This window comes from Desmodus rotundus, chromosome 9, assembly GCF_022682495.2.
Source record: "Desmodus rotundus isolate HL8 chromosome 9, HLdesRot8A.1, whole genome shotgun sequence".
Taxonomy (NCBI): Eukaryota; Metazoa; Chordata; class Mammalia; order Chiroptera; family Phyllostomidae; genus Desmodus; species Desmodus rotundus.
This window is the reverse complement of record NC_071395.1, coordinates 8,717,386-8,741,777: the sequence shown is the minus strand read 5'-3', so window position 1 is coordinate 8,741,777 and position 24,392 is coordinate 8,717,386. Positions and strand designations below refer to the sequence as shown.

General features: G+C 38.9%; 1 protein-coding gene across 2 annotated transcripts in view; it reads right to left on the bottom strand.

The window, feature by feature from the left end:
• The window catches only part of PCDH10 (protocadherin 10), a 39,709-nt gene extending 15,738 nt beyond the window's left edge, over window positions 1-23,971 (bottom strand). The window contains exons 1-5 of one of the 2 annotated variants that reach the window (XM_024568983.3): window positions 20,532-23,971; window positions 18,915-18,973; window positions 18,237-18,343; window positions 10,240-10,545; window positions 3,560-3,798 (exon numbers count right to left, since the gene is read on the bottom strand). In XM_024568983.3, the coding sequence (XP_024424751.1) occupies window positions 3,758-3,798; window positions 10,240-10,545; window positions 18,237-18,343; window positions 18,915-18,973; window positions 20,532-23,156 (3,138 nt within the window). In that variant the 5' untranslated portion in view covers window positions 23,157-23,971 and the 3' untranslated portion in view covers window positions 3,560-3,757. Of the gene's footprint in view, window positions 1-3,559; window positions 3,799-10,239; window positions 10,546-18,236; window positions 18,344-18,914; window positions 18,974-20,531 lie in introns of those variants that run through there. The other variant, XM_024568984.3, reaches the window with a different exon arrangement.
• Window positions 23,972-24,392: the final 421 nt, after the last annotated feature.

Genomic DNA, 24,392 nt, shown 5'->3' with positions numbered 1-24,392 from the left:
TACATCTGAGACTAATACAAAAGAGTTTTGAATGCAAAGTGAAAAAGAATTAAAATAAAAAGAACAAGTCTTTTTCAATTGCCTTTCCTTCGTCCTCCAGTAAAATTAAGCCTCATCTTCTTCACTCCTTTACCAGCCCCAGTTTGGGGAGGAGCATTCTGTGGGGAACACACCACAAGGCTAGAAAGGGCCCTTCACATCACAGGCCTGTGCTCATGTCCGCAGTTGGTGAAGCTACACGGCTATGCGAAGTGTTTCCGAGTCTCTCAGGAGGAAATGTGGATGTGGGGGCAGGATATTTTCCATGTGATGCCATTTAAATCTCCCAGGATGCAACATAGATTCATTCTCCCTCCCTGTCTCTCTGTTCTCTCAGTAAAGACAGATCAACCGATCACTGTTTATCTGGGTAGTATTTGTTTAAAGGGTTAACATTTATTTCCCCTCCCCTTTTTATTTTCAATTTACAATCCCTCGTTCCATTTAAACTCTCTTCAGCTCTCTTCAGATAAGCTCTTTAGCTATTTAGAAGCTATCTTCTAAAATGATATTTTTTTTTACTTTTGTCTGTGTCTCAGTTAAGCACCATAGTCTCCAATTTGCACAATCCTGTCATCTCAACTTGAAGAAATGTAAATAAAATACAGACATTTGAACTTCCCTACTCTTGTTGTAATTTGGTATTCAAGTTAACGTATTTGTTTCTATGAAACACCACTAAGTATCAGATTATGTTTCAAACAGTAATATAAAGACAAGTATCAAACATTTCTTACAGAATATACAGTAGAGAACCCCCAAAGACAGTAGGAAAATCATATCCATGGAGAACACACCCAAACTACATTGTTCTTTTAGCTTATATCCTGTATGCATGAGCTCTGCTGCTTGCTTATGTTATCAGAGAGAATAACTAATGAATTTTAGTGAAACTCAGATACACTCACTATTTCATTTACTACAATTATATACATGTTAAAACTCAGGAAAACTATTTTGATTAGAGACCAAGATAGTGGTAATTCTTTCGATGATAGTTACTGGAATGGGAAGGATTTTGAACTTAATAAGATACTACTAATGTTTTGGCTACGGAACACAGTGCCTTGTTAATGTTAATATTTTGGTCACTGATTATTCCGTTTTTCTCATCTTCTGAAAATGTCTTCAGTTATTCATCTATGATTTGTGTACTTTTCTACATACATATTATATGTTAATAAAGAGTTTAAAAATTAAAGTTACTTGCTAACTATGAGTTTTATTTTAATCATGAAGTCAACAATTTAACCATAAACATAAATGATAATTTAAGAGAAAAGTATGGTAATGTGAATAATTAACAACAAAAGAAAAAATTGGGAAGAGTATTGTTGTTATGGTTATGAAAAAATAAACTATCTTTAATAAATATACACTGAAACATTAAACAGTAGGATCTTTGGATTTACTATAAAATCTCAATGAAGGGGCAGTTGATTTAATATTTGGATGAACCAAATTTGGCCAAGACCTGATCATTGTTTAAACTGGAGAAAATGGAGAGTTCAGTACACTATTTTCTCTACATTTGTATATATTTAAAATTTTCCATTATTTTTAAAATGTTTAAAATATAATTTAGTAGATCTAAATGTCCTTCATAATATTTTTCTATTGTCATTGTTCTTATCAAAAAGACTGAGATAAGTCAAGAGTCAAGATTTTCCTACCAAAACACATCTAGTCTCCATGGCTTCAGTGTAATCATTTGATGAGCAATCAATTCTATAGCAAATAAATCTTAAAGCCACACTGCTTGTGACTAGCAAGGGGATTCGTTTGGGCATCACGTTCATTAACAGTGAAAAAAAAGGTACAAGAACTTTATACTAATTTTAAAGGTCAGAGTCCAGGTTTTCTATACGTTGTCTGAGAATAAAAGGATACCAACTGTGGAAACAGGAACGCCCACACTGACCCCTCCCACCATCATCTCACCTACACCATCAAGTGCACATCGTCAGAACAACCTGGCAATGCGCTTTGTCCACTGTTGCCCCTGTTGACTCAACGATTTCTTTCTGCTGCGTGCTGTGCAATAATGTGTTTAGTTAGATGTGAGAACCCCTCTACCCTGGTATTTCTTTCACTGGGGCAGTTCAAAATTTAATCCAGGAAGTATATGTTTGACACTGATTTTATTTATATATTATTTCTATATTTAGCTCTTTTTTTCCTTTTTTAAGACATGTACTTAACAATTTCGACAAAACACTTGCAAATAGGCTTTCTATGGAATCTTGTAGTAAGTATCTAATTTTCAGCTACAGTGTAGCAACCCATTTATCCATTAGCCTTGAGACACTTGATAAAAAACTGAACTCAAATTTCTAGTATGTGTAAAAATACACTTCAGTGTCCTGCAAGATTGCCTGTGAGACTGGCAGGATTTGGGGTGGAGTTCTGGCTAATGCCAACATTTAAATGGGAGAGCAGCTCTAGCAATGGCACCGTTTTTACAAGCAGGAACAACAATGTCTCCCTCCTAATGCATACACACTGGAGCCAGACGTCTGTCTCTGCTAAAGTGTTACAGTGAATTTTGCTACCAATGCATTGTGAACGGCTCCTCAGACAGTGCAGCCAGTACCTTAAAAATGAAGGGAACAGACTAAAAGTGATTGTGTCACTTGTCTGTCACTTATCTGGTTTTCAGCAAGCGCCACATGGGCATGACAACAGCTTCTGATACTGAAGCAGCCATTAGTTAAATAAACTTACACTTGTGCTAAATATAATCACCGTCCTTTCTCTTGTAATGAATAGATAGAATTAAAATTAAATTAAAAATAGAATGCTTCTACATAGGACATACATATGTGCAAATGCATCAGTACAATGGAATCATAAAAATAGAACAGAAAACATGTATAATCACATGTTGAACTTAAGCCACTCAAAAACTATCATTGACCATTTAGATGAGTCTGTCGTACAGATTATAGACATTTTATTGAAATGAAGTTCACATATGATCTGTTCAATTCTTACAGTTAAAAAATGTATCTCTAGGTGAAAGCATATGGTAGTATGCCTAGGCCTTATGTATAACGTGATATTATGTCAAATGTAATGTACCAATTGAAGAATCAAAAATAAAACCCCTATTTTTATTTGGAAAATTTCTAGCTTACAATTTGTTTTTATCCTTATCTGTTTGTACGTAATTACATTTTGGGGTTCAATTATTTTAAAAGCTCCTCTATTCTCTCCACCTAAACTGATGGAGGTAATTAGGGATCACTAATGCTGTAATTAGAGACTGTTACTGGACCTCCATATAAAACTGCCCTGATTTTTATTACACTTTGGGAAACATTAAATGGACTCATTATGCTGAGTTTAGTCTTGATTCAGTAGTATTATTTAATCTCGAACTCACAGACCAAAGCAGTTTCCAAGCTATCTTGTCTAAATGCCACTAATTCCTCTTAAAAGGATTTCATAAGACACAGACTCACCCAAAAAAAGTCTGGCACATTGAGTATTAAATAATGTTTAATGATATTTATCAGCAATTGACTTTGTATATTCCAGACTATTTACAATATCTTTATAACTTAATGCATTTAAATTTTGACCCATAAATCTTCAGTTTGATGAGGCTGGAAAAATTCCCGGGTAGATACTCCTTTTCAGTGAAAAATTCTATTTCTATTTTAATTGGTAATCTTCCTTTGTTAGGCTCACATGATGGACAAATGCTTATGTGAATTTACTTCCAATGTACAAAATAAGAAAGAGGATGGAAGTGATCTGTAATATAAAATGAGGTATATAAATAATATTAATAAGTGAAATGTTAACTCAATAATTTACAAAGCATGTATGAAATAAACTGCTTTAAATAATAGATGAAGATTCACATACCAAGGAGTATAAACTATTGAATAAAAATATAAATTACCTTTATCAATTGTCTCCTCTATAGCCCTTCATAATGTACTATAATATATGTAGCCGTATCTCTTGTGAACCCAATAATGTAATTAATAACATGCAGAGAAACAAATCCTTCATGGAAATCAAATAAGAATAATAAATGATTAAACAGGGGAAAGTATATACTCATATGCTTTATAAAAGGTAAAAAATGGGAGCTAAAGTATGAAAGCTCTTAGCAAATAAAACATGTAAAAGAAAGGTTGTCTCACAGACGAGGTAAGAAAGAGCAGTAGTTAAACTCTAAGAGAGTCAAAAGATACGAAACAAATTTAACTTCCCCTTAGAATATGAAATAAGTTCTTAGAACAAATTGAAAGAAATTTAAAATATCAAAGTATTAAAAAAACTTTATCATATTTTATAAAACGCCTTGGTTAAGTGCATTTGAATATTTTGAATGAGTTCAAATCTACTTCCCTTCGTGAAAAAAATTGTAGGTAATAGCAAGAGAGAAATACGACTAATTTAAAACATATTTTTTAAACTGGAAGGGAAAAAGAAAAGTTTGCCTAGACACATCTAAAAGTGTGTGTGTGCAGGCGTGTCTGTCAAAGCAAGTGTGAGGACAGTGTTGGAGAGGGTCTGCATACTTTAAAACACTCGCTCATTCATCCATTCATTCATTTTTCATCACATCGTTGTGCAGCATTTATAAGATACATAGTTGGGTAATCAGTCTAAAGAGGGTATCACATACTGTTAGTCCAAAGTACTCAAAGACCCACATTTTAAGTAACATGTGACATCACAAAAGACTGATGTTTGAATAAGTAAAAAAAAAAACAAAGTTGCCTCCAGAAGTCACCAGATATGCAGACTTCTCTGTTTTCCATCTGCACCTCAGAAGCTCTTTATAGCCTTCTCTTTAAACCACACTAGTTGAGATAAACCATTAACCAACAACGAAAGAATAATTAACATTAGTATATCTCATTTATTTAGAGTTATAGGGAAGTTCCAGTCAACTGCTGTATTGGTTGACTAAGGCAATTATATGAATTGTGAATAGATCACTTATTTCAAAAAAGTAAAATATCATAAAATTCAGTAAATACTAAGTTCTGCAGGAGATACATAGAAAATATGAACTGGGGTTGGAAATTTTTCTGACCTTGAGTTATAATTTGTTCCTGCTCACAGAGCTGAGAAGAGTAATCTATTTTGATTATGAGAAATTAGGTATTAATTCCCAAGAAAAGGAATTTAGTGGAAAAATAGAAACACTGGTGTGATTCAAAGACCAGAGATTTGTCACAAAGAGATACACTTAAAAAGTGAGAATATTAGTTAAGTTTACAATTCTAGAAATGTTCTTATACAGAAGAGTGAGAGAACAAAAATCTCAGAAATAGGTAATACTTAAAAAATAGCACAACTAGACTAAAATGTGAACAGAAATAAACATCTACTGGAAAAGAAAAAAATCTGGGGGCAGATGGCTATGCATTTAGCGATGTATGTATCTGATGAGACAGAAATGTCAAAAAGGCCATGTATAAAAATGCTTATTTGTGGGCTTGAATGTTTGACAAAGTGACGTTATCTTTACGAGATGACAGGAAGATACAAATCTTAGAGACAACACTACACAGGGGCATGCAGATATGAGGACAATGTGTATAAATATGAAAGTTTGATTTTGAATTCTATGTATACTCGGCACACAACTGAGTTCAACAAATGACAAAATGTGTAGAAGGCAGACGGAGGTCAGGAAGGGATTAGAAGAGATGGGACTAAACAAAACATGCTCTACAATTTCAATTCAAAAACAAAAACTTTCAGTCCTCAATAGAACTAATATAAATGCCCAAAAGAAATTTCCCTAAATGAGGTTTACTAAAAACAACGTGTAGGTAAAATACCAGCAGTATTTTAAATGCGATGTTTTGAAGTTCTGACATGGATGAGTAGCACTGAAATTTCAAAAAGGCTCGAAAGGAAGCAAAAATAAAGTGAGGTCCGGAAACAGCTGCGGTGGTATTTTGGCACATGTGGACTATGCTGCGTCACGGGAGGGCGGGACGGACCACCACAGCTTCGTATAGGTGGCTCCCGACAGCCCTGTGACTCCAGAAAATTTCATGGATTTAGAATGTAAAAGTCATTATGTCAATGTAGGGTTTTTTTTCACTTTATTTAATAGAATTTATTATTGTATGACTTCAAACCAAAGAGTTTTACAAATACATTTTAAAATTTCTTTATCTTATGATTATCTTCAATCTCAGTGACTATGAAATTAATTTTTTATTTTAATTTCCAAATGTTCAACTTGGAACATTTTGAACAGAACTCAGTGACCCTTAGTTCTGTATTGTTCAGGCTCATTAGTTACTGAAAGACATGGTTGTTTATTGATAAAAAACTTAGAGAAGATGTTCAAAATATAAAGCCAAAATCATAAAAAAAGAATGATTGCAAAAATAATGATAAAGATATTGTTTTAACTATTGGGTTTTTCTAAATTATATAATTTTTACCAATTATATCCTTGAAGTTAAATTATTTTTGTTTCTTATTTGCTGAAATAATCCAGATTGTTTTTATGTATAACTTATTGTGTCATTTGAAAGACTAACTTATTTTAAATAAGATGCCTACAATTCTAAATTCTTTAATTCATCATGATAAAAATGCATGTTACTTTTAACTTAAAGTTAAAGTAATATTTCAGTATTTTATTACTCTAATAATGAAAGGTGACATTAAGCTAAAATGTATTAGCATTTTAAAATAAACCAAAATGCTGTGTTGATTTTAAATTATGATAAACACATTCTACATATTTAAATTTATTTCCTTGCCCTGGCTGGTGGGGCTCAGTGGATTGAGTGCCAGCCTGAGAACCAAAGGGTCCTGGGTTGGATTCTCAGTCTAGGGCACAGGCCTGCGTTTTGGGCCAGGTCCCGTATCCCCAGTAGGGGGCACTCGAGAGGCAACCATGCATTGATGTTTCCCTCTCTATCTCCTTCCCTTCCCCTCTCTAAAAATAAATAAATAAAATATTTTTTATTTAATTTTTTTATTCAGTTACAATTGTGTGCATTTTCTTAAGAAAAAAGAATGCTTTAATTTTTTTTTTTCTTTCCTTGCTTTTTAAGTGTGTCCCTTTGGTCTTTGTGAGAATATTAACAAGGGATAACATTGTAACAAAAATAAGAGAAAATGCTCATGATCAATGAGGCAAGTATTAATATATGTGTTTTCAAAATTACTCCTAATTAAACAAATAAGTTCCATATTCATTAAATGCATCATGTATGCTCTTCAGAGATCTTTCCTTTTAAAAAGGAAGCATGACTGTATTTAGCTATTAAAAACACGAAGTACACTTTTTAACATGTGTATACACCTACTCTTGTGTTAAAGTCAGTTTCCTGCAATCTTTCATTTTAACCGTAGCAATCAGAGGTATAGAAATGGAAAGTTCTTGGGTATAGACAATGATTTCATTTGTATCATTAAGCATATCACTATTTCCCTGTCATCATTGTATAAATGGCATTGGTGACCTTAGTAGACCCCCTCTAGAGCTTTACCAAATAACTAAAATTACAGTGACTTTTCTGAACATCAAAATGTACATAATGTTCATTATAAAACTAAATGCATGGTTAGTAAAAGAAAAACTGCGACCTCAATAATTATTTAAACATTCTCATTAAAAACGAGCAATTAGTGTCAAATTTTAGCTTCTTTAATTATGTAAGGGATGTGTTTTCAGCTTAGAAGATGAGGATATTTCCATTGCCAATAACAAATGAAACAACTATTAACAAGTATCACCATGTGAATTTGGAGGGCAAAATGGTCAGGAGTGGTCTTGTATTACAGATTGTACTATTAGATTAACCATAAAATTGACTATGGCTATTAAATCAGAGCTGTGATGTAATTTGAAGATACTGTGTGAGCCTAAGATGACATTAAACACTAGAAGCTAAAAAATATTCAGATGTGATTAAAATTATAGGAAGAACTAAAGACAATATAAGTAAAAACAAAATAGCTATTGTTCTACTTATTTTTCATGCAGATCACAATTCATCCTAAACCCAATATTTTGAGCAATGTGACTGGCTTAAACAGAAAAAAAATTAAATTGGAAAAGGCATACAACTGTAATTGCATAACAATAAAAAAAAAAAAGAAAAAAAATTAAATTGTTATTAAAATTAATTTATTCTAATACATATCTGGATAATATGTAAACTAATCCAATTTTCTTGACAAAATAATAGATGCATTCCTTGATTTCTAGTAATACACGTAACTGCCAACATACAATTTCTGATGTCAGGTTTCTAAATGGAAATACTAGATTCTTAGGAATTAGAGAACTTTTCATTAAAATATATGTAGCATTAACATTTGTATTAATAAATTGTTACTGTGATATTTAACATTAAGGAGAAAAACTAGTCGATGGAGAAGAAATATTTGTAAATGTTTAAATTTTCACTTCTATATGTAAGCAAAACTTCATCAAAATTCAAACTCACTAGAGCAAAAAAGTTTGAATCAATTTGTTTCACTGTATTTGATGAAGACTTACAAATTGATATAAACTAAGAGAACTATTTGTATTTGTTTAGAAATACAAATTTGAGTTACTTTGAATCATGTTTTTTGACTTTTTGTGTTGAAATCATTGATAATGTATCTCTATAATGCGTATTCTCAAAGTGAGAATGTTGTTTAAAATTTGGAAAAGCTTGGTTTTAGATAACAAATAATATTTAAAATCAATGATTCAGTTTGAGGACAAAAGGCGGCGTCCCAGTTCTCATCTATGAAAATTTGACTTTAAGCTACTTTAAGTCACTAGTGTGTGGATGTTTCAGTTAAACTGCAGGACTTTAGCATTCAAATTACACATTTATTATTATGTTAGATATTTCAATACTTTTTTCCCTTAAGTATTTGTTTTCCTTGTATTTTTATAACTTTGAAAATAAAACAAATATTAACTATTTAGTGGGCAGCACAAGTCTTTGGTTCTGAAATGCTAAAATACTACATCATGCCCAAGTAATGGCATTTCTGAATAATTTGAAAAGCTGAACATACCCCTTCATATAATAACATTTGATCATTGTTGCCATCACAATGTATGTATCCGGTGGTGGATACACTCTAGTCATATGACACGTCTATTCTTATTATCAATGGTCAGAGCAGTAGCCACGCCTTCAGTGGATTCAATCCATGCCTTTCACAGTTATCCTTATAAGGGCTAACACATATGTTCTCTTTTTTCATCCCATTTCACAAAAGTCATAAAAGAAATGATACATCTCCAATCTATCTTATCTTTTGTTTCTACCTTATGGTTCAAGGATTTTTTTTTTTTAATAAACAAACATCATGTGTGATGGGTTTGCTATTCAAGATAAAAGTCATCTTTTGAATGAGTTGTTATGAGTTTCATCCTTATCAAACATCCACTCATCTGGTTTGACCAAAATATTGAATTGTCAGGAGCATTTATCCACTAACTTAAAAGATTCCTACGTAGCAGACAATAAATGCGTATAATTTCATTACTAAGACCCTCAAAGGAAATATTCTACAGGGAATCTCAAAGCATTTTTATTTTTCACAGTGGTTGTATAAAACAATCCACCAAGAGCACATGATCCCGAGATTGAAAAAGATGAGTAACATTATCAAAGTTTCTGTGTTAGAAGCCTCTGTTATTTGCAATAAATGAAGAATAGTGCTTTCAGCACACATTTCCTCTGGTCTGAGTCAGACTTGAGTCCATAGCAACATGTTACTAAACAGTGTCACGTGGTCAAAGTGAAGGCTGTGCTGATTTCTGACTTTGGCCTTCTGAGTCTGACGTCACTATGGCAAGACAGGGGTTGGGCAATAATGCTGGCGTCAATAAGAAAATGAGATCTCTCAGAAACTCAAGTGTTATGTTTTTCTTCCTTGATTAAGCCCTTCAAAAAACGTGCAAGAGAGCAATATTCAAAGGAAATATGAAGAGCACTTGAAAACTGTTTTCAACAACATCAAAAGTATTGTTTTGATTGTTGTCGACAATCCTGTCCTAGCACAGAAACCTGTCTTCCTGTTAAATATATTCATTTTCCCAGAGCAAAGTGCTGCCTGTATCCAAGAGTCACTGTTATCCTTGTTTCCGAAAACAGCTTGAACTCTATTTTTATTAAGAAGAATGACGTGTTGAACTTGATCGCCCCAAGGGGAACACTTTGATACAGCCTGGTATGTAATACTTACTCAAATATGGTGGTTTGTAAGGCGCTCGTGTATTAGACAGCAGTCCGTCCAGCTCCTTCCTCTCCAGCGTGCTGTGAAGGGCCTTCTCTTTGCCAAAGGTGGAGAAGGACCGCTCTGCCCCAGGCTGGGCTTCTGGAGTTTCAAACACCTCGGTGTCTGGAACGGAGTCCATGCCGGGAACATGCAGATTGCTGCGATAATCAGCAGCCTGGCGTCCATCAGACGGGACGAAAGAAGGCATCCAGCACCGGTCTGAGTGGCCCAAGGCTTTACATTCCTCGGTGCAGTTGGAGAAGAGATCCATACCTGTGAGCGGGAAAGAGAGAGACTGCAGATGCAGACTTCGCCAACATGGCCAGCTGCGTAGCAGTGAAGGCGTACAGGCAGCACTAAGCGTGATGTCTTAACCTGACAGGGACCGAAAATCTCTTGTATTATTTTGTCAAGGCAAAGAAGCCTCTGAGATAGATGTCTCTAAACTACTCCAGGTATTAGGGGAAAATGTAGTGGCTCTACATTTTGTCAAATAGTTTAGAAATGTTGAGTAGAAAAAGAATGAATGCTTTTTAAAAATCTCTGGTGATGTTCATAATAAAGAAAAAACCGCCAAGTGCAAACTTTTCATAATCCGTAATCTCTAATGATGATAACTCATCTGGACTTCTGTTCTTAGAAGTAAAATTGCAAGAAACATGCAAAGCACTGAAGTTGCTATTTAGATGATGAAATCTGAGCATGTATAACAAAGTGAAATTCTACAGAAAACTGGCATATATTTTGATAAACCAGTAAATAACAAGAATGCAATAAGATTTCACGAGTGGCCAAGAACATGCTTCCCTAGGCTCCTAGGAAATCACTTCCTAAAAGATAATTCTCAATGACACTGTGGTAGCCAACATCACTACACACCACTTATCATTCACCACCTTAGCCAAATGCAGAACAAATGACTGTAATTAGTGAAACCAAGGTAACCAAGTGCAATGTGAGTCAACAGCAGATACTATTGACAAATACCTTATTACTTGTTCTATATTGGAAACCACTGGTCCTGGTCCAGACAAACTGTTGGCTTACTCATCCCAGAATACAGCAGGTCCTCAAATATGGTTTCTTCATTTTGTTATAATGTTGATGAGAAGGCAGAGGAAAATAACCTTTTTTTAATTAATCGGCCTATGGTATAACTGGTTTATTGTACCTGGTGTCACAGAACCTATCAATGATGTGGACTAAGGACTTTCTGTGTCAAGATTTCAAATGTCAACTTCAAGTTTCATTGTCTCCCATAGATTAGCAAGACTGTTACAAGACTAATCATATTATCTGATTATGGCTCAAGAAATCTCACTCAGTTTCTTAAGCAAAGCATCACAATTTTGAGCACTATAGAATACTATTTCATATTCATTTTGATAATTAGCACTAAGGCAGAAAAACAAGTCACAAACCAAGATTGCATTTAGATGGGTTCCTAAATATAGGAATGCATGTATTGAATATGGTTTTAAGCATGGTCAATTTAAACAACCGAAGTAAGACCGGTCTGTACATAAGAAACTGGAGCGTACACCTAGTCTTCATGGGCTTGTTCTTGTTTGTTTAACTAACAGAGTAATATTTGTGTAATGAACACACTTGATTGTTTCTTCCACAAGCATCCCAAGTGATTCGAGCCCTTGAGCAAGTTTCAGTTTTAAATCCCTGAAGGTACTCTGTCACCCCACTGATTTACTTGTGTGCATGTAGACGTTAACATCTGTATCTATAAAATAAAGAGACTAATTTTTCAAAATCACTAGCCCTCTAGGTTATCCATGAATTAAGAACCGTAGATTATGTAAATAATGTTTAAGTAAATAACACCAGGCTTCTCATCGTATATTAATCTCACTTTATAATGACTTTTTAACATTTAAATTAAACTATGTATAATGCAAAGTCTAACTTTGATGATAATATCCCATTGACAGTTGTCATGCATAAGTCTGCAAATAAATTACTGATCAGTGAACTGTTGAGGGCCAGCAACGTGAGCTGAAGCCGGGATGAGGTCCAGGCTAAGAACCGCATGTAAAACATGTCGGCACTTCCCTAGACATCAGAAGTCAGTTCTTTCTCCCATTGCTGCCAGGAGCTATGGAGAGAGAAAGGAGGGCAAGGAAAAGAATGTCACTGGCATGCATTGACATACCAGGTGGGTAGAAGCTGCAGAACCATAGAGATTTGTATTTTGATGCTCCTTATTTTTAATGTGGGGGGAAGGCCTTTTTTGAAACAGATGGAATGACTGTTAAGAGTAAACTTAGTATCGGCACTTTATTTAAAAAATAAAATCAAGTTATATTAAATGTGAAGTTGATAGAATTGTTCAAATATCAAGATAGAATTGTATTATTGGATCCTGGTTTTTAAAAATGGGTATCTAATGCAAAATTTAGAATACAATATTTTTCTCAGATGACTGAGAAGTATCGTTTTAAATGTACCACAAGGTCATTAACAATCTTTCATATCATTTGGAGGACCTGTATACAAGTACTCCCATAATTATGAGCATGATAATCTCATGCAGAAAAATTTTAATAAACTAGTCCCTCAACGTTATTAAGCAGTTGTTGTTTAATTATGTTAGGAGGTACTTTTAGTACGATTTGTTTTATGGGTAGTTTATACTCAGTTGTGCCCATTTTCTCCTCTCGAATCAATATGGCATTCTGCCTCTTTTAATTATCAGAGGCTCTTAGATAACGTAATAAAGTTCTCATGCGTTGAGAACCTGTACAGAAAATACAGTACATGCAGAAGAAGAGTGGAGAGATAAAATAAAGTTTTCTGTTGCAAGAGTGTTATTTGACAGAAGAAACAAAACAATTGTAAACAATGTCCTCAGTTAATACACAGCTTTATGTAACTAGAAGGAAAGATAAGGTGGTGCAAATTATGCATGAATGAGTTTTACCAGTTTTACTGATAAAGGAGTGCACACATTTTTAGTGAGGAAAACATCATAGGACAATTTTAAACAACATAAATAGTACATTAGTACATTTAAAATAACAAAGAGATTGATTGAAAATGGTTGTTTCATTTGATTTTTAGATGTATAGTTTGAGAACCAAATAAATTTTTCCTATTGCCCATCTTCACCCTAAGGAGCCATTGAAAGTTTAACATTACTTTATCTTTTTTCATTTATTACTAGCTCTATTAAATATATTATTTTAATGGCCAAATAAGCAAAGGTAAGTTTAAATTTTGTTGTGATAAATAATTATATGACACCCAGGAATGCTAGGTATTTAGCATGTGACATATTTAAAATAACATTAAAATTCATATTGCTCTGGGAATATTTTAATGGCTCAAACTGAAGTCCCAAGGTGAAATAAATTTAACTTGATTCTTTTGTCCTTATTCAAATACCCTTATTATAGTACCTATAGGATTTGTATAGCAGAAAAATACAAAACAAACCTCAGTTTTGAAAGTATGGTAGTTTCTAAGAAATATCTTAATATATATATTTAACTTCCAATTTCTTTTCCTACTTATTTATTTTCTCCACTCCTCAGAAATAATCTGTTATACCAGGCATGACAGCTGATGTGATAGACTGTCTATTATGTGTAGATATATTTAGACAAATTTTAAAATATGTCTTTTGTAACTCGCAAGTAACATGTTCCTACAGTCACACAGGGTTACTACCACTGAGAATGAATTGTAATTTCAAAAATATATTTGTATTCAACTTGGACTATTTCCTGATGAATGTAATAATACAAAATTATGTTACCTTTCTTTCTCATGTACCAAACTTTCATTTAAAATGTTTAATATTTTTCGAAACATGGTAAGTTAATTTTAAAGAAGATCAACAATTAATTTTTTATTAAGTTTCTAGTCCCTTTTACCACATAACACTGGAAAACTGAGAAATATTAACTAGAACCACAAAAACTGCTATAATTTTTAAGAAAATGTGGTTTGGAGGCAGATATTTTTCATCATAATTCAATCACGAAAATTTGAACATGTCTATCATGATTTTCCCCCAATGTTTACATTTTTCTTCATTTTCTGTCAATATTGTGTCTTACATATTATTCTAATCATAAATCTCTCCACATCATGTTGTGGCTCAGATTTTTACCAGAAACATTAATAAGCTTTTGCAAATGATGGTGTAAATTCATTTTATTTATAAAGTCAAAAACTTTGCCAGTGTCTAAATTCTTGTTGGAGTTTGAAAAGAGAATTTATATTTACAGTAAGTCAAGGATTCTTGATATTGCTATAGTTGTGCAATAGGTTAATATATTTTGTGATATCATTTATCTACTAGTTTGAATATATTAATAATTTAAATCATTTTATATTTAAATGTATAGACACATTTTTGAATATATATCATGTATCAACCTCACAATAATTAGTTAAGAAACAAATACATTTAGAAACTAAGTTTCCTTATAACTGAAAAAAAAATTAACAGGAGCAATTTGACATTTTGAGGTAAACTATAACAAGAAACATTAACAAAATCACTTATTAGGGTTCTCTTCTTCAATATATGTTTAAGAACCACAATTATTAAAAATAAATTCATAATTTATCCTAGTATCATTTACATTGTAAGTATTTTAAATGAAAAAAAATTAACTTCTTACCACTTAATAGATCTCCTTAGATGTACCTCCAATGATATTAAAATATTTAAGAAAATACAACGGAAAATGTTGCATCAGTATTATAAATGAGAAAAAAGCTTATCTTTTAATCTAATGGTATAACAACAAATTTGAAAATATATTTCTTTGGAAATCCACTTAGACTGTCTTTGGCTATTTAAGCTGTGATTAATCATTTTTCCTCTTGTGATGATTTATGCATGCATTTACCACATCTCCTTGGACCTCCGCCATATCTAACCAATACATCAATAGTGCCCTGAAAAAAACGGAAAGCACCTTGACAAGGCTGGAGAAAAAAAGTGCCACAGAGCGGTGGTCAAGCCCAAGAATCTCACACATGGAGCCAGGTGCAGTGAGAAACTGAAAGCTTATGCGGTTCTCTGTGCAGCTGCCTCTGCATTTAAAGCCCTTCTATGAGCAAAATTGGTGACTGCAGAGGGCTGAGAATGAGGACAAGTGGAGGAGGGGAGGGGAAAGAACAAAAAAGAAAACTGTTCATGGAAGAATAAATGGAAGGCATATCTAAATAAAAAGTGCATACACGGTAACGTTCACAAAGAAAAAGAGAGCGGGGATGGGACAGGTGAAGCACTGAGCTAAATGGTGGAGGAAATGCAGTTTGGAATGAGGTTCCAACTAAAGGAGAGGATTCAGAATCTATGTATCTTGCCAGAGCTATTTTTCCTTGATAATCTAACCTTTCCCCCTTAAGACCCAGCTCAGGAAGACTTGCCCAGTAGTATGAAATGTTTTCATACCCTAAACCTGAAAATAGATGTGTTATGGGGATTTCCTAAATATTGAAACACTGGGAGATCATTAGTACCTGGCTTTTCAAGGAAAAAAAAACAGATGTACTTATTTACCTGAAATGGACTTAGCGTTCAGAAAATATTCTTGCTATTTGATGTGGGATTTATAGTACACAACATCAGTAAAAAAAAAAAAAGCATTAGGTAAAAGCATTTTCATTCTCTGCACTGAAGGTTTTGTACTTGAAAGAAGAGAGTCAAAATCCTTCTTAAAATAAGATTAGACATATTAAAACTGACTGCAATTCAGCACACGGAGGTGCGATGACTTCTTGATAAAAGTGTGTGATTCCAATTCTGAAGCAGCTATTCTGTGCCTGGTATGCAGGCTGCCTTGTAACTGCTAATGAAATGCAGAGGTTGTAAATGCTGCAACACTTTAACACATGCAAAAACTTATCAAAGATAGGGGGGAAAACTGCCATTTGGATAAAGAAAAAGGAAAACCACCTTACTTCTTAAAAATGTTTTTCAGAACACAATTTGGCAGTTTACTTTTCCTTTGAACGCTTCGACAGCTCCAACAATCCCCAAGGGCAACCCTGAGTGCCTGCGAAATAAGAAGCTGCTGGGAAGGCACATGGGCAGGACTATCTTCCCATCCATCTTCCAAATTTAGTGGGGTGGTTTTTTTTTGCAGATGTTTATTCATCTCTCTTTCTTCAGATTATGATAGCTCATTATGCCTGAGGGATGAAACTAATTGAAATGTTCGCTGACACTGGAGTGCCATGGGGGCGGGGGGCAGGGGGGCAGTGGCGACAACAAAGTGGGGTTGGGGGTGGGAAAGGAATAAAGTACATCCCGGGAAACATGCAGCAGATACTCTGTTTTTAATATGACAGATTTTGTTTTAAAAAAATTCAAAAGACTTAAGTTAGAAATTCTGAGAAAAGAAGAGGAATGCACAATTCTAAACATACAGCTTCTTAAAGATAACAATAAATCATATGCCACATATAGGCCAAAAATAAAAGGGACTTTGTACTTGAATATAAACTTCTGGCAAGAGCTGGTTTGTTGTCAGGTTCCCAGACACTAAATAGATGCTCTGTTCACTTAGCGTGAAGGCCCGCAAGGGGCAGGGACCTCCGGGGTTTCTTGGCAGTTCTCAAGTCTCATTAGGTCTGCATATTAATGACTTGCAGCAATATAAAGAGACCCTTGAGCAGCCTTCCCGCCCCTCCTCCAGCCTGTGTTTCCCAAGCCTAAGGCAGCCTCAGACACAGCGCACATTAGCCCAGTCTTAGGCTTGCAGCCGCCCCTGCTGCCCGGAGACCATGGGGTGTGTCCTGCCCTTCCACACATGGCCTTGGCGCCAGTAGGACATCCACCGAGTGTGTTGAATGGGTGTTCTCAAGGACCAAGGTCACCTTGAAAATGAGGACCCTATGACTCTATGCTTATGTCGTTAACCAAAATAAAGCTCAATTCCTAAGCGAAAGGAGTTGAACCCTGGGAGGATCCAAAGATGGACATGCTTAGAAGTTGCAAAAGTTGACTTCCCTTTCCATCTTCGTATATGTCAGATAAACACAAAACTTACTCGGAAAAAAAAAAAGAGTAAAAAAAAAAAATCAACAAGCACCCTGTTAGCTGAAGTGCAAATGAAACAAAAAGAAAAGCCCAACTTTATGAAATTAGTTTCATTATTTTTAGGTATGTGTTTTATTTCCCTTAAGTGTTTTCTTTATGGATTAGTAAGTGGAGTTATCAGGGTCCTACAAAATGTGAAGATTAAATTTATATAGAAAAGTTAAAGTAAAACATATAAAGTAAAATAAATTTTAAAAACACGTGTCCCATCGCAGGCCTGCCAGTGGCAACCATTAAGCCCACACAGAAGTACACAGAGTCCCCCTTTTTGACAGGTCATGGGCTCTGCTGAGAAGATGAGGAACTTAGCACGCTTCAGAAAACACAAGCTGTCAAATGTTTCCTAATGTCCCCAGGCCCAAGGACCCAGGGTTGGAAATCCTGCTTCCAGCCTACTTGGGACTTTTCATCAGCGTGCGTTCTCTCATTCACTCCTAGGTGGCACGCAAGACATTTGGATACTCGTCCCCAGTCATACACTTGTCCTCTTGTGACCTTGCACAGGTCAATCAATTTTATTCATCTTCAGTGACCTCATCCACAAACAAGTCTAATGATACCTTAATTGACTGAAGACTGGAGACTGGCCCAGGTGAGAGCTCTATGGCTTTTAGCATGCACTAGAATTCCATTAAAGCACATTACATTGGGAAGAAATATTTCGTATTCTAACATATTCCACCATGAATTTCTTACTGTCCGAAGGAACATCATTTTTTTATAACCCTCTTCGAGGATACATTTATCAACATAGGCTGACACCATGCATTTCTGTACATGTACCAACATTAAATTTACAAAGGAATTACCTAGGACATCATCCTTTCTAGATTTTTTTTTTTTTTAATTATAAAAGTCAGCATTCAGGTCACCTTTTGATCGCACTTACCAGCTGACTGGCCACGGTTGGTGGCATCGTGATCACTATCTCCCTGTTCACTGTCTCCATGACCACTGTCCTTAGAGCTTACTATGTCGGCTTCCTGGAATGCAGAACTAGAAGTACAAAAACGTGAACGTTAGAATAAAAAAAAAAAAAAAGGTGAAGTAACACAGAAAACATTCTTCTGCCACCACATGGTCACGGGTGGCGCTGCAGATGCTTAGAGTCTCAGCTGGCTTTATTTCTGCATAAAGCCTGTTTTCATCAGCTTAAGCCTAACTCTTTAAAATCGAGCATTAGCAGTCACTTTGAGTCCTTTAAGGCATGTAAAGTCTAGAATGTATTGTATGGTGGGAGCTAAGTTTATGTCTGTATCATTTTTATACAGGAGGTGGGCATATACACCTGGAACAGTTAAGAAGACTTTCCGAAGCAGTGTAGGATGAAAACTGGCAAAATATTCACAGATGTTTACTAACTTCTATATAAACAAAATACACCCATATTTGAATGTATTATCTAGGAAACACAGCATAATTAGTATTTATGGCCAGCCTTAATTGAAAGCACTTTATATGTTTTATATTTTAATATTGAATAATATACCTAATTCCTACTTATAGTAGGTAGTATCTTGTCTATGCACCAAGCTAGGGGGAAAAAAGAAGAAGAAGAAGTTCATACCTGTTAACTCGGCGAGGTCTGTCAACTAGATAGCTGAGCTCTGCTCTCTGGTGTTTAGTCTAGGAAAAAAATAAATAAATCAAGAGCATTGGGATGCTAAGGGTTTAACTAATAGTCTGCTTTTGAAGCTAGGAACCAATTCTAGCTTTAGTAATTGTGTACATTTGTATGAATTTCCAGGCTGCTCTCAGATCTCAGCCCTCCTGCTGGGTAAGGGCGGGGAGATAGGCAAAGACACATTCAGTTTAGATTTTCAGTGCAGGTTTCAAAAATGCAGAAATAAAAGGCCATTTTTGAATGTGTGGGTGTTTTGGAGAATGCAAATGACCTCATAGATGGGGCTCATAAACTCTTGTCTCTAACAGAATCAACCTAGTTATTTCCTGCGGTCTTTCTTTCCACGGCCTAGAACGGTGTTTAGGTGCATCCTAGTTGACACAAGAAAAACAGCACGCTCAATAAGCAAAAAGTTTGGATGTTTTATGGAATTATTTTGTTGTTTATTTTCAAAATGTGCTTAAGATACAAATGAGCTGTACAAATATTCATGAAAGTCAATTAATAATATCTAAGACTCAAATAAATAAAATAACCTGCCAAGGAAGGAGTGAATAACCCTCCCTCCAGCCAAAATCTCTCCCCATCCAAAGCCCCTCTGCATGCTCCTCCCACCTCCACCACCCACACACCTCTTCTGATCCAAACTTTTTTTTTTACATAAACCAACTCTCTTCTCCCTCTCCCTCCCTCCTTCCAACTTTGCCACTTCTCCATCTTTTAGGAAATCAGAATTGACAAGCCAAGTTCTTTGATGAAGAAAGCCAACAACAGTGATATATCAAAAACAGTGGCAAGAAGGTGATTGTTAGCTAAAAGATATATTTAAGACAATGGTTGTTTGAGCCTCCCATTTAGTTTACGCTTACAGGGGTTTGTGCCAAAGCAACTTCATTCAGATTCACACTGTGTGGGCCTTCGCTTTCAAGAGCATCTGTAAATGCTGTCCAGGGCAGAACTGAAGGCTTCTCTGCACCCCGAGTTCAGAGGACAAGAATCTGATAACTCATTCACTACGACATGCATTCGAGTTTAGACAACTGTGCAAAGTTAAACAATCTACAGCTTACTTTTACACGCGACTGAAAGCATTGATAAACAGGGCAAAACAATGTTAACTTTATTAATGCCTGTGACAAACGCAAAGAGAAAAAGATCTTTGCCAGTGCCAGCAAGGTCCCCCACCCCATTCCCCTCTGCCCCCTCCCGTTTGCCCCATTCACTCCCAGATTTCTGAAAAGGGAAACGGCTGAGAGTGAGAGGGGGGGTAGAATTTCAAAGCAAAGATGCCAGAGAGAAGAAGGTGGCAAGCACCAAGGAGAGGAAATGAAAATAAACGTGGAGGGGTGGAGCGCAGAAAATTAGGGACAACACGTAGTTTAGGTTACACACAAAGGGGTGGAAGAGGGTGACCGCCCCCCTCCACACCCCTACAAAGATACAAAGAAGCTAGTATCCTAAAAATAAATACACAGTGCACCAGAGATAACAAGGGCCGGGCTAGAGGAGGCTCTCAGATGGAGGAGATGAGAGATGGTGGTCTTTTCGCTTCAGCCTTACCTCGTTGGACAAAATGCTTCCGTTGGAGATGATGTCGGGCTGCTGGTCTGTGTAGCCTGTGACGATGGCCCCGCAGGGGTTGTGCTCAGTGTCCGTACTACGAGAAGGGCTGCAGGGCTTAAGGAACATCAGGTCGGTCTTGGCGGACTCAGGGGTCAGGCAGACCTGGTAGCAGTAATTCTGGTTGTGGTGGTGGGAGCCGAAGCCCCCGGACTCCTCCACGGGCACTTGGGCCGGGTTGCTGGGTACGTTGGAACTCTGCACCAGCATGATGTCAGACTTGCTGAGTTTCTTCTTGCGCGCCCGGGCTTGGCGGCCGCAGCAGGTGGAGCCCCCGCCACCGCAGCAGCAGCAGAGGCAGCAGTCGCTGGTCAGACACGTGTAGATGTTGAGCTTCTTCTCTTTTTGGCAGCGCACAGCCAGCACGATCATGGCCAGCAGGAAGATGAAGGACACCGAACCCAGAGCGATGATGAGGATGAGGGTAAGGTCCAGCGAGGTCTCCCCGCCGCCGGAGCGACTGGGGCGCTGGTGCTCCCCTGTCCCCCCGCCACTGCCCCCGCCCCCGCCTTGGGGCTCGACTGAGCCATCCACCAACTGCACCATCAGGGTGGCGGTGGAGGACAGAGGCGGTTGCCCGTGGTCGCGCACCTCGATCACCAGCTCGTAAGGCCGCTGGGGGTCGCGCTTGGCCGGCACCCGGCGCGCCGTGCGGAGCTCCCCTGTGCGCCAGTCCATGCGGAAGAGGTTCATTTCATTGCCCCGCACAATGCTGTAGGTGAGCCGGGCATTCTCGCCGTCGTCTGCGTCCACTGCGGCCACACGAGTCAGCAGGTAGCCGGGCTCCGCCGAGCGGGGCAGCACCTCGCGCGCTGGCGTCCCATTGCGCCCTGGCAGGGGCGCCACGATGGCAGGGGCGTTGTCGTTCTGATCTACGATGAGGATGTTGACGGTGGCGTTGCCAGCCAGTGCCTGGGGACTGCCGGCATCCCGGGCTTCCACCTGAAAGCTGAAGTCCTTGAGCTGCTCGTAGTCAAAGGAGCGCAGGGCGTACAAGTAGCCGTTCTCGGAGTTGATGGACACGTAAGTGAAGACGCTCATGCCCTGGATCTGGCACTCGAGGATCGAGTAGGCTAGCTGGGCGTTGGCGCCCTCGTCGCGGTCCGTGGCGCTCACCGCGTAGATGTAGGCGCCCGGCACGTTGTTCTCAGTCACATACACGTCGTAGACCGGCTGGTTGAACCGTGGTGCGTTGTCGTTCACGTCTGACACTTGCACCTGGATCGATTTACTGGTGGAGAGCGCTGGCTCACCCCGGTCCCGTGCCACCACGGTCAGGGTGTAGGAGTCCCCCGCCTCTCGGTCCAGGGGCGCCTCGGTCACGATGGTATAGTAGTTCTTGAAGGAAGACTTGAGGCGGAAGGGCACATCCCCTAGCAGCTCACACTGCACCTGCCCGTTCTCCTCTGAGTCCCGGTCGGTCACGCTGAACAGGGCCACCACTGTGCCGGGCGCCGCGCCCTCGCTCACAGCCTCCTTCACAGTGCTGAAGCTGATCTCCGGCGCGTTGTCGTTAGCATCCAGCACTCGCACAAGCACCTTGCAGTGTGCGGGCACTGCGTTGGGGCCCAGGTCCTTCGCTTGTACGTACACTTGGTACACCGGGCTCTCTTCGTAGTCCAGCTCGCCGCTCACCTCCAGCCGGCCTGTGCGCGGGGAGAGTCCGAAGAGCTCCCGCGCCCGGGGCGAAATGTGGCTGCTGAAAGAGTACACGACCTCGCCATTCTGGCCCTCGTCTGGGTCCGTGGCGTTGAGCTGGATCACCAGCGTGCCCGGAGGCGAGTTCTCCGGCAGGGACACAGTGTAGACGGGTTGGTCGAAGGCGGGCACATTGTCATTGGAATCTAGCACTCGGATGGTGAGAAGGGCCGTGCCGGTGCGCTGCTGCTGGGGGGGCATGCCCCCTCCCCCGCCGCCTCCCCCTCCTTCACCTCCTCCTCCCCCTCCTCCCCCGTCCACCGCGGTCAGCACGTAGCGGTGCACCGCTTGCTGCTCTCGGTCCAGCGGCTTCTCCAGCACCAGCTCGGCGAATCGGTTGCCATCCCCCTGGGTCTGCACGTCCAGGGAGAAGTAGCTGTTGGGGGTGATCTCGTAGTCTCGCAAGGAGTTGGTGCCCACGTCCGGGTCGAATGCGCTCTCCAAAGGGAAGCGGGTGCCTGGCGTGGCGCTCTCCGAGATCTCCACGGTCAGGTCCGGCTCCGGGAAGGAGGGGGGGTTGTCGTTGATGTCCAGCACTTCGATCTCCACCCGGAACAGTTCCAAGGGGTTCTCCAGGAATACCTCCAGGTGCAGGACGCAGGACGGGCTCTGCTTGCAGATTTGCTCGCGGTCTATCTTCTCGTTCACGTACAACACCCCGGTCTCCAGGTTGAGGTCCAAGTATGGGGTCCGAGAATTGGGCACCGTCTGAAACCTGCGAGCTGAAAGTTTTGTAATGTCCAAGCCCAGATCTTCAGCGATATTCCCCACGAAAGTGCCATGTTCCTGCTCCTCCTGCACCGTGTAGTGAAGCTGGGAAAAGACTCCTTCCACCATCCAGAGCAAGGCAAATAATAGCACAATCATCTCCAAAGGGAAAGGAAGCAGCTTCCCGCAGCCAGTCAGCTACCCAATCACCTCCCCCACCACTACGAGAAAAAAAAAAAAAAAACAAATAAAAGTGCGCTATGTGGGGGGCTCCTGTGGCTTTCTGTTCTTAAAAATCTTATTCCTTTCGCTTCATTTTAGGACTTCCCCCAATTCAGCCTCATTTTTCAATCTTAGCGCAGAAAGGGTGACAGGCGTCCCCTTTCCTCATCTGTAATCTTCCCACTGACCAATTAATAAAATAATAATACAATAGTCAGCGTCCTTTATTCCGACAGTCTTGGCGCAACGCGGCGCAGGCAAATCCCAAGGAGGAAATTCCGATATTTCAAGACTGTCCTCGGTTTGTCTTCTTGCTGATGGGAGGAGAAGGAGGAGGAGGGAAAGAAGGAGGAGGAAGATGAAGAGGAAGAGGAGAAGGAAGAAGAGATGCTGCCGGCACCGCTGAACATGCCTCTTAATGTCAACGGCGGGCAAATGCAAAAGGGCTTAAAAACAGCGAGAAAATGTTGTGCCGGAAAAGCATAGACTGGCTCTGCAGCATAAAACTTTCATTCTCTTCATTTCTCCGGATGGTTATTCTTCTTGGCATTCCCCCCCCTGTTTCGCTCTATTTGAGTGTTTTGGCTTTCATGTCTTGTCTCTCTCCGTCCTCATCTCCACCGTCATTTGACTCTCAGTCACTGTGATGAGATGTTTCTTTTCTGCTGTTTTCTTCCCCAGCCTTTCCCTCTAACCTGTCTCCCTTCCTTCTAGTCCTTCCCTCCTCCTGCTTCAGCCTCAGAGCCTGTGATCTACGCTGGCAGTTTCTGAGCTCCGAGCGCAACGCTTCTCTGTTTTTGCGCAGCGCCCTCATTCTGCCAACCAATCTCTGAGGAGCACCGCCCACCGAGCCACTGTTAACTGGCTGAACTGGCCGTCAAGTAGACACGTCACCTGGCACCGGGCGGAGCGGGATAGAACCCGCGCCCCGCGGTCGCGGTGAGTGTGAGTGCGAGTGGCAGAGAGAACCGCCCCGCAGGTCCCGAGGCGCTGACTGGGGACGCTGCCTCGGAAAGTTCCCAGTCCCCAGCCGCAGGTAACGGAGAGGGAATAGAGAGGTTCCCCCGTTTGCATCAGCAAATGCAAAACCACAATAGCAACAGCAGCTGCGGTATCCTCTCTCAGGAGCGGGGTTTCCAATGACGCTAACATTCTTTTTCCTTCAAGGTATTT